The 10,993-nt window shown below is 49.6% G+C and overlaps 1 protein-coding gene across 3 annotated transcripts; it reads left to right on the forward strand.

The window, feature by feature from the left end:
* The first annotated feature begins 8,285 nt into the window (after positions 1–8,285).
* Positions 8,286–10,409, forward strand: GPR182 (G protein-coupled receptor 182). 3 transcript variants are annotated; one of them, XM_036866667.1, is made up of 2 exons: positions 8,286–8,402; positions 8,929–10,409. In XM_036866667.1, exon 2 carries the CDS (start codon positions 8,945–8,947, stop codon positions 10,121–10,123), a length of 1,179 nt encoding a protein of 392 aa, XP_036722562.1. In that variant the 5' UTR covers positions 8,286–8,402; positions 8,929–8,944; the 3' UTR covers positions 10,124–10,409. The 3 variants fall into 3 exon arrangements, with proteins under 3 accessions (XP_036722562.1, XP_036722560.1, XP_036722561.1); XM_036866665.1 differs by having other exon boundaries at positions 8,287–8,402; positions 8,819–10,409; XM_036866666.1 differs by lacking the exon at positions 8,286–8,402 and adding an exon at positions 8,413–8,498 and having other exon boundaries at positions 8,819–10,409.
* The last annotated feature ends 584 nt before the right edge of the window (positions 10,410–10,993 follow it).

A 10,993-nucleotide genomic window follows, 5' to 3' on the forward strand; every position in this document is an offset into this window, starting at 1 on the left:
GACTCTCTGGAGAGGACTCCCGGAGGTGGGCCCAAACCTCTTGAATACCTTTCCCCACGGGGCTACAAAATGGCTCAATAATCATTGTCTGGGGGGAAGAGAAATGGCACGATGTTGGTTGGCCAACCAGCCTCCATGATCTCTGGCATGGAGTCCTCAAGATTTTCCTGTTCACCCTCTTTAGTGACTTCTGGATTTAGTGAAATCCAGAAGTTCCAGGTTAAGCCTGAAGCAATGGTTTCATGTTAATGAAGCCACACAGACTGTGCTGTGTGTGCTGAATTCTAGAGAATTGCTGCCTCAGATCCCCTGGAGGGCAAGGGCTGAGTCTCATCTTCTTGTATTTCCAGGACCTGGCAGTGCCTAGCATCTGACAGAGATGAATGAATGATCACCGCAACATCCTCTTCCACTCTCCTTTTCCCCTGCATTTCTTACCTTGTCTGACAAGATGAAATTCCCCGAAGCCTCCATCTCCCTCATCTTTATAATGGGGGAGGGGAATCCAGATGACTTCAGTGAGTCCTCTCAACTCCAGCTCTCCAGGAGTCTAAGAATCCATATGTTGCCATCAAAATAGTGAAACTTTAGGAAGTTGGGGCCTCAGGAAGCACTAGAAAATTCAAGGGGAATTTCTGTCCAGCACACATTAGGTGCTCAAGATGAGTTAGTAGAAACAATAAATCTGCAATCAGAAAGGGACTGTTAGCACATCTACAGAGACCCAGGGAAGGTGCTTCGGATCAGGAGGTGGGGGAATCTGAGCGAGGAACAGAAGAAAGGGGAGGGATGGAAAAGTGAAGGTGGGGGTGGAGGGACGGAATACTGAGGCATTCCAAGAGGCTGCTGGGTGGGGCCGATTTTCCCTGGGGGAATGGTACCCAGGGCCCTTCCAGTCTCTCTCAGTCTCTACAAGCTTCCTCTTCCTTAGACTAATGTGCACATCCCCACACACACTTTCCCAAGAGGGAAACCATGAGAGGAAACAGTTGTCCTCCATCTTGTGGAAGGATAAGGGCTGGGAGCAAAGGCAACTCATCTTCCCTTTCTCAAGCCCTTCCCTAGATCATCCCACACATCTCTCAGCCTCCATAAAGGGGGCTTCTCCCCCAACCAAGAAATATCCCAGAACTCCTAGGGCTGAGTCCCCTTCATGGTAGTGTAGGTCCTACCCCACTTTCTTATCCTAGCCCCTATCCATGAGAAGCTCTTCTAGGGTGGTCATTTTTAACCTTTTGGACATCATGGACCCCTTTTTTAAAAATAAATTTATTTATTTGTTTTTATTTTTGGCTGTGTTGGGTCTTCGTTGCTGCTCATGGGCTTTCTCTAGTTGAGGCAAGTGGGGGCTACTCTTCGTTGTGGTGCGCGGGCTTCTCATTGTCACGGCTTCTCTTGTTGCAGAGCATGGGCTCTAGAATGCAGGCTCAGTAGTTGTGGTGCACGGGCTTAGTTGCTCCGTGGCATGTGGAATCTTCCCGGGCCAGGGATCGAACCCATGTCCCCTGCATTGGCAAGTGGATTCTTAACCACTGCGCCACCAGGGAAGCCCCATCATGGACCCCTTTGAGCACCCAAGGAAGGCTCGAAGCCCCATAAAAATGACAACACAACAGGCAAGATTTTGAACATACTTTTTGGTGAGTTCACAGACCACCTAAAGCCATTAGGTGCCAGCATCCAGGTCAAGAATCCCTGCAATAAGAGTTTACTGAACTACTAGCAGAGAGATTCAGGCAAGTTGTTTAATCTCTCTGTGCCTCAGTTTCCTTGTCTACAATGGCACCCACACCTCATTGAGTTGTTGTGAGGATTAAATGAGGTGATATTTGGAAAGCGCGTTGCAATCATGCCTGGCAAATGTAACAATAATAGCTGTGAGCCGTCACTGTTACTCCATCTCTTCTGTGGTGATTCATAGCGGCATTTGGGGTTCTTGACCTTCTGTGTAAGAAACACAATGTCAGATACTAAATAAAAGAGGAAGCTGGTGTCGATCCAGTTCAGAGAGAAAAAAAAAAAATGGTTAGTGTTGGTGGGACTAGGGAGATGATCTCAAGGTCAATTCCACAAAAAAGGGATTTCTCCCTCCTCATCTCCAAGAAGTGGAAAATGGGGCGTGTTTATGCCAAGCACTTTACGTATACAATGTCATGTATCTCATACAGTAACCCCGCAAGGAAGCACCATTATCCTCATTTTACATATAAAGAAAGTGAGGCTCAGGAAGATAAAGTGACTTGCCCAAAGTCACACAGCTACTAAGTGGTGGGACAAGGTGTCAAAGCCAGGTCTGGTCCCCAAGCTAGTGTTCTCTCTACTGTCTCCGGGATGAGTGAGGGAGCAGGGAAGAGCCGAGCAGAGCAAGGATAGGGTCACTGGGCCACATCCATCTTTGGGGAGCCTGGGGAGCTCCCGATCTGGTGTCCCTGGGTAGACAAGGCTGCCTCCCTGGTGTGGGGCAAAGCCATGGCAGGAGGGCAGAGCAACTTCCGAGGTTGGACTTGCCTTCTGCACTCAGTGAGCTTCTGGAAGCTCAGGCTGGGGAAGGAAGTGCAATGGCTGCCAAACTCCTCAGCCTTGACCTGTCCACAATCCACCTGCCCTCGCACACAAAGTAGGGTCCTTTGCCACACAAGCCGGGCAAGTGGGGCAATTCCTGGAACAGCCCACCCCACCCCTTCCTCCAGGGTCCAGACACAAGCTCTTGGCCCTCCCAACCCTGGGAAGCTGCCTGCCTTTATCTGTGCCTTCCAATAACTCCTTCCTGGTACCTTCCTTCCTTTCTGATTGTGATTACAATGTCTTGTCTATATTTTGGGGGGGAAAAATGGTGGGGGGAGGGAGAGGAAGGAAAAAGAGTAAATTTCCAGGAATTGTTTTGCTGCTGCTGCTCCCGTTGCTTGGAGCAAAGCTGTTTGCCCTCCTCCTCCTGCCCAGGCTGGCAAGGAGCCTGGGCTCCTGCCCCTCCCTCTTTCCCTTCCTTCCAGTCTCTCTTTCCAGCTGCCTCCCTCCTCCCTCCAAAGAAAAACACCCACATGAAAACTGCAGAGTTATCACTCATTCCTTCCTGAGGGAGCAGCTTTCCCTCTGTGCCTCTGCCAGAAGGAACCACCATCACTTCCTCTTGCTGCAAATACACATTGGGTGGTGGGGGCGGGTGGGGGGAGGGCTGGGGAGCAGGTGGAGGTAAGGCGGCAGGGGGTGACTTCTCCACGTGGGAGGGAAAAGGTCCTGGGTAGAAGATTCAGAGACCCAGGACTGAGCCACTAAAATGCGGTCTTGAGAGGAATGGAAATGACCATGGGTCAGAATGTGTGGTCCCTGTGGAGAGAATAGAAGCCAGAACTAGGGTTTTTCTGGAGGGTGCTTGGTCCAATAGAGCCTCCATCTGCATGGGTCAAAGGCATGGAGAAAGAAGTGAAAATTCTCAGAAGACTCCTTACTGAAAAGAGATAGCTGTAGGATAGAAACTGAGATCCTAAACAGAGTAGAACTGTCTGAAAAATCAAAGTAAACCACATTTTAGGGATTCCCTGGCGGTCCAGTGATTAGGACTCGGCGCTTTCACTGCCGGGGGCCTGGGTTCGATCCCTGGTCAGGCAACTAAGATCCCACAGGCCGCAAGGCCTGTCAAAACACACACACACACACACACACACACACACACACAATTTTACATCATCACAGCTCATCATGACAGATTTCTTGACCTAGGAGTGATCTTATGTGTGAGTGGAAGTGTGACATAATAAATATTTGGTCTCTGGACCCAGTTCCTCACACAGAGCTCCTAAAATCCTTGTAATTTCCTGAGTGATGCAAGTGATAGGAGCATCTTACACAGAATTCCTAAATCCCTTGGAAATTCCTGGGTGATAGGAATGTCTTTTGTTCTAATGAGATGACTCTTGGTGGGCTCCAGGATGCCTTCAGGATGGGGCTGGTCACCAGAAAGACCAAGCCTTGATTAGAAGCTTAGAAATTTCAGCCTCACTCCCACCATCCTCTGGAAAGAAGAGTGGGGTTGGAGATTAAATTAATAATTGATCATGCCTATGTGATGAAGCCTCCATTAAGATTCCTAAACTATGAGGTTCAGAGAACTTCTGGGTTGGTGAATGCATCCAAATGCCAGGAGGGTGGTGCATTCCAACTCCACAGGGACAGACCTCACCCTATGTACCTCTTTGTCTGGTTGTTCATTTGTATCCTTTATAATAAAACAGTAAACATAAGCAGCAGCAAACTATCAAAATTGCCAGGAGGGGGGTTGTGGGAACACCTGTCTTTGCAGTCACGTTGGACAGAAGTGTGGGTACCTAGGGGAACCCATTGATTGCATCTAAAGTGAGGAGCATCTTGTGAGACTGAGCCCTTAAACCTGTGGAGTTGGACACTAACTCCAGGTGGCTGGTGTCAGAATTGAATTAAATTACAGAACACCCAATTGATGTCTGGAGAGTTGGAAAACTGGTTGGTTTTGGGGAGAAAAGTCTACACATTTGGTGTCAGAAGTGTCATGAGTAGAGAAACAGTTTTTCTAGAGGAGGCTTTAAGGAAACTGAAAATTAAAAATATCCTCTTCCATGGAGATGGTTGGTGGTGATGGTTGCTCAACAATGTGAATGCACTTAATGCTACTGAACTGTATACTTTAAAATAGCCACAATGGTAAATTTGATGTTATGTTTATTTTACCACAATTAAAAAAGTCAATTAGCAGACTTTTAAAAAATCCCCTCCTTCAATGGATAAACAAAATGTGGTATATCCATGCAATGGAATATTACTCAGCCCCAAAAAGGAATGAAGCACAGACACAGGCTACAACAGAGATGAACCTCAAAAATGTTATGCTAATTGATGTAAATCAATGAAGTTAGAACACTCCCTCACACCATACACACACACACACACACACACAAACTCAAAATGGCTTAAAGACAAATGTTAAGACATGACACCATAAAACTCCTAGAAGAGAACACAGGCAAAACATTCTCTGACATAAATTGTAGCAAAGTTTTCTTAGGTCAGTCTCCCAAGGCAATAGAAATAAAAGCAAAAATAAACAAATGGGACCTAATCGAACTTACAAGCTTTTGCACAGCAAAGGACACCATAAACAAAATGAAAAGACAACCTACGGAATGGGAGAAAATATTTGCAAATGATGCAACCAACAAAGGCTTAATTTCCAAAATATACAAACAGCTCATACAACTCAATAACAACAACAACAAAAACCCAGTCAAAAAATGGGCAGAAGGGGACTTCCCTGGTGGTCCAGTGGTTAAGACTCTGTGCTTCCAATGCAGGGGGCATGGGTTCAATCCCTGGTGGGGGAACTAAGATCCCACATGCTGCATGGCATGACTAATAAATAATAATAATAAATGGGCAGAAGACCAAGAGAGACATTTCTCCAAAGAAGACATACAGGGACTTCCCTGGTAGTGTAATGGTTAAGAATCCGCCTGCCAAGGCAGGGGACATGGGTTTGAGCCCTGGTCCGGGAAGATCCCACATGCCGCGGAGCAACTAAGCCCGTGCGCCACAACTACTGAGCCTGCACTCTAGAGCTTGCGAGCCACAACTACCAAGCCCGCACACCTCAACTACTGAAGCCCGCGTGCCTAGAGCCCATGCTCTGCAACAAGAGAAGCCACCGCAATGAGAAGCCCTCACACTGCAACGAAGAGTAGCCCCCACTTGCCGCAACTAGAGAAAGCCCGCGCAGAGCAATGAAGACCCAACGCAGCCAAAAATAAATAAATACATTTTTTAAAATAAATAAAAATTCCTTAAAAAAAACAAAGACATACAGATGGCCAATAGGCACATGAAAAATGCTCAACATTGCTAATTATCAGAGAAATGCAAATCAAAACTACAATGAAGTATCACCTCACACCAGTCAGAATGGCCATCATTAAGAAGTCTACAAATAATAAATGCTGGAGAGGATGTGGAGAAAAGGGAACCCTCCTACATACACTGTTGGTGGGAATGTAAATTGGTGCTGCCACTATGGAAAACAGTATGGAGTTTCCTTATAAAACTAAAAATAGAGTTGCCATATGATCCACCAATCCCACTCCGGGGCATATATCTGGATAAAACTATAATCCAAAAAGATGCATGGGGCTTCCCTGGTGGCGCAGTAGTTGAGAATCTGCCTGCCAATGCAGGGGACACGTGTTCGAGCCCTGGTCTGGGAAGATCCCACATGCCGCAGAGCAACTAAGCCCGTGAGCCACAACTACTGAGCCTGCGCGTCTGCAGCCTGTGCTCCGCAACAAGAGAGGCCGCGATAGTGAGAGGCCCACGCGCCGCGATGAAGAGTGGCCCCCGCTTGCCACAACTAGAGAAAAGCCCTCGCACAGAAAGGAAGACCCAACACCATTGACAGATGAATGGATAAAGAAGATGTGGTATATATGTGTGTGTGTGTGTGTGTGTGTGTATATATATATATATATATATATATATATCAGCCATAAAAAAGAAAGAAATAATGCCATTTGCAGCAGCATGGATGGACCTAGAGATTATCATACTAAGTGAAGTACGTCAGACAGAGAAAGATAAATACCGTATGATATCACATGTGGAATCTAAAATATGATACAAATGAACTTATTTACAAAACAGAAACAGACTCACAGACATAGAAAACAAATATGGTTACCAAAGGGGAAAGGCAGTGGGGGAGGGATAAATTAGGAGTTTGGGATTAGCAGATACAAACCACTGTATATAAAATAGATAAACAACAAAGTCCTACTGTATAGCATAGGGAACTATATTCAATATCTTATAATAAACCATGATGGAAAAGAATATGAAAAAGAATACATATACACATATATATATATATATATATATATGTATATATATATATATATATATATATATATATATAACTGAATCACCTTGCTATACACCAGAAACTAACACAAAATTGTAAATCAACTATATTTCAATAAAAAAAATTTTTTTAACATTATGCTAAGTGAAAAAAAACAGACACAAAGGTCACACGCATGATTTGACTGATATTAAATATCCTTAATAGGTAAATCCGCAGAGACAGAAAGCAGAAGGGTGGCTACCAGTTGGCTGCCAGGGGCTGAGGGGAGAGGGGACTTGAGACTGCATGCTCAATGGGTGTGGTGTTTTCTTTCGGGGTGATGAAAATATTTTGGAATTAGATAGAAGTGGTGGTTGCACAACAACGTGAATACTAAATGCCATTGAATTGTAAACTTTAAAATAGTTAATGTTGTCATAGGGATTTCACCTCGATTAAATTTAATCCCCTCCAGCCAGCACACCCCTGGCCCTACAGCCTACAAAACATGGGCCCAGCTCCAGGCGGTTCTGTTCTCTTTTTGCTGCTGCTGTGTGGCTTGTGTGAGACAGGGAACGTCTCTGGATAAGGAAGCCCATCCTCCCTCCCCACAGAGGTACATCAGGCATCAAATGACTAACTGAGGTGAAAGAGCTCTGAGAAGCGGGACGCTCTGCTGACACTGATGCTCACCAACAACACAAATCCGGGGGCTCCAAGCCTTCCCCTTGGCTTGGAGGGAGAGAGAGGCCTGGTGTCTGTCTGTCTTCTCTCTCTCCCTCTCTCTCTCCTCCACACGTGGCCAGAGCAGTATGAGCTGTAGGGGGGAGAATGCTGTTCTCCTTCCCCTCCCCATCCAGGAGTCTCCCCGAAGCTCAACACAGCCCCTTCCCCACCCACATTCAGTCTACCTCTCTCTCCAGATTCTCACCTCAGATCACAAAGTGAAGGCTGGGGGAATGGCAGGGATGGCCATTCAGCAAAAGAGCCAGAGTGATTACGTCTGAATAATTTTCAGATTTATTTTAGCCCTCCCACCCCCATCCAGTTCTGCTTCAGTAGGTATCAAGACAGACAGGGGAGAGTGGGAGGCCAATCCCATTTATCGGGTGGAAAATACATACATACGTAAAGCATTAGCACGTCACTTTGATGGCTCATTTAATTCTCACAGACACCCATATTAGTAGACACTATTGCTGTCCCATTTTGCAGAGGAGAGAACTGAGGCTTAAAGAGGTAAATTCACACAGTCACAGGAGTCTGGAATTTAACGCTTGCAGCCTGACTCCTCCCTGTCACCGCTACACTGGATGTTTCGCTGTGACTTCCCCTCTAACTGGATTGGGGGAAGGCAGGAAAAACCCCGACCCTCTCCCACAGAGCCTCAGCCAGTGATACTGCTTCCCGGATGAGAAGGGCAGCCCTGAAGCCTGCAGCAAAGCCAGCCCCACGGCCACAGTCCCTCCAGCCTCCCCGCAGCTCCGCAGCAGTCCAGACCTGCCGGCCCTCCAGGACCGGAGGTGCTCCCAACAGGGAAACCCAGGTGAGTGTTGCCCTCTCTCAGGGAAGAAGGCAGTGGAGTTTGGAGACGACTGGCTTTCCTGCATGATCCACAGATGTTCCCAGGGATGAACTGGAGGTGTGTGTGTCTGTGTCTGTGTTTGTGTATGTGTGTCCCATACACAAGGCCCAAATAGCAAGACAGAGCAAGAGCCCCTAAGGAAGGCCTGTGTGAAAGGGCCGAAGGGTGAAGCGCCAGGAGAGAAGTGGAGGTTGAGCCCCCCTGGGCTGGAGGAGGGCGGGACTGGCCGGGCTGGGGAGAAAGCGTTTGGCCTCTGGTCTCTCCCACCACTGAGACCCCTTAACAAAATATTTCTGCTCGTGGGTTAAAGCCAGCAGTGAGTTGTGTGCTATTTATTCACGGTTTGAATGTTACACTTCCCTTTCTTGCCTCTTCAGACGCAGGATCTTTCCCCGAAGCCTCCTGGCCCCTGTGGCCTGCGACCCTGGGAACACCAGGCTGCTTTCGAGGCCTCCTCTCTCTTCCAACCCTCCCTTCTCCCCACTAGGCACTTGCTGGTCCTCATGTCGGCCACGGGGCCCAGCGTGGCGCCCGCCAGGGAGGCGGGAGAGATCCACAACTGGACGGAACTGCTCCACTTCTTCAACCACACCCTGCCCGAGTGCCACATGGAGCTCAGCGAGAGCACCAAGCGAGTGGCCCTCTTCGTGCTCTACCTGGCTGTCTTCGTGGTCGGGCTGGTGGAGAACCTCCTGGTGATCTGCGTCAACTGGCGCGGGGCGGCCCGTGCAGGGCTGCTGCGCCTCTATGTCCTCAACATGGCCATCGCCGACCTGGGCATCGTCCTGTCTCTGCCCGTGTGGATGCTGGAGGTCACGCTGGACTACACCTGGCTCTGGGGCAGCTTCTCCTGCCGCTTCACTCACTACTTCTACTTTGCCAACATGTACAGCAGCATCTTCTTCCTGGTGTGCCTCAGCATCGACCGCTACGTCACCCTCACCAACGCCTCTCCCTCCTGGCAGCGCCACCAGCATCAAGGGCGGCGGGCCGTGTGCGCCGGGGTCTGGGTCTTCTCGGCCCTCATCCCGCTGCCCGAGGTGGTCCACATCCGGCTGGTAGAGAGCTTTGAGCCCATGTGCCTCTTCATGGCGCCTTTTGAAACGTACAGCACATGGGCCCTGATGGTGGCCCTGTCCACCACCATCCTGGGCTTCCTGCTGCCCTTCCCTCTCATCGCGGTCTTCAACGTGCTGACGGCCTGCCGCCTTCGGCGGGCAGGACAGCCTGAGGGCCGGCGCCACTGCCTGCTGGTGTGTGCCTACATCGCTGTCTTTGTCGTCTGCTGGCTGCCCTACCATGTGACCCTGCTGCTGATCACACTGCACGGGACCCACATCTCCCTCCACTGCTATCTGGCCCACCTGCTCTACTTCTTCTACGACATCATTGACTGCTTCTCCATGCTCCACTGCGTCGTCAACCCCATCCTGTACAACTTTCTCAGCCCGAGCTTCCGGGGCCGGCTGCTCAACGCTGTGGTCCATTACCTTCCCAAGGTCCAGGCCAGGGAGGGCAGACATGCTTCCTCCTCCTCCTCCTCCTCCACCCAGCATTCCATCGTCATCACCAAGGAGGGCATCCAGCGCCCTGCGGCCAGCCCCCACCACCACCCAAGCCTGAACTTCCAGGAAGCAGACACCCCACCCACCTCTGCTCCTCGGGCTCTTATAGCCAGCTGAGGACGATTCCAGTCTCCTCTACCAGCCAAGTAGAAAGCTGGAAGTGTAGGTGAGAGATCTGGGGGGGGGGGGGGGGGGTGGGGGGGGGGGGGGGGGGGGGGCAAGGGGGAGACAGTCAGAGCCCTCATGGCCCAATTTTGAGTATGTCTTAAAATATTGAAGTCAGGGAACGGGGTGGGAGGCAGGGAGGGAGAGGGAACGGGTCCTTGGCGTTGTACCATTCCACACAGTCCCTGTGCCGAAGGGAGACACGCAGGGGAAAAGGAGAAATAAAGAATAGAGACAGACATGACTCTGGATCTCTGAAAAAGTCTGCACTGCAAGCTGGGACTGGGAAGGGAGCTGAAGCTAAAGAGATGCTCAGCAGAAACCAGACGCACCCGTTTCAGAAACCACCCTGGCCGGAAGGAGTGAGCTCCACAGGAACCCCACACAACTTTCCTTTTGTGTTTGTGCTTGTTGATCTTCTAGCACACATGTAGGCTACAGGGACAAGAGGCCAGAGGCCAAGGAGCCAGGAGGCCTCAGCAGGCTGTTTCCTAGCAGTGCATCCTCAGTGTGATGATAAATGGAGGGGGTGGGCGGTGGGGACAGCAGGGGTGGGGTGAAGCTGAGGTCTGAGACAGGCACACTGCAGCTGGGCCGGCTCGAGGATTCTCCACCCCCGCCATGCAGGAAAGGGCTCCATTTCCTTGCTGATACTCTCCCCTTCGTCCATCCTGATCCCCTCCCCCAAAGCAGAGGAGCTGTCCCAGAGTCCATGCTCCTCGTAGCCCATCTTCCCCCAGCTCTGGGTCTAGCAGGTTTCCAGACTTCTACCCTCAGTCCCTCCCTTTTTCTCCAGATCATAGGAAAATATCAAGACATCCA

This window comes from Balaenoptera musculus, chromosome 10, assembly GCF_009873245.2.
Source record: "Balaenoptera musculus isolate JJ_BM4_2016_0621 chromosome 10, mBalMus1.pri.v3, whole genome shotgun sequence".
Lineage (NCBI taxonomy): Eukaryota > Metazoa > Chordata > Mammalia > Artiodactyla > Balaenopteridae > Balaenoptera > Balaenoptera musculus.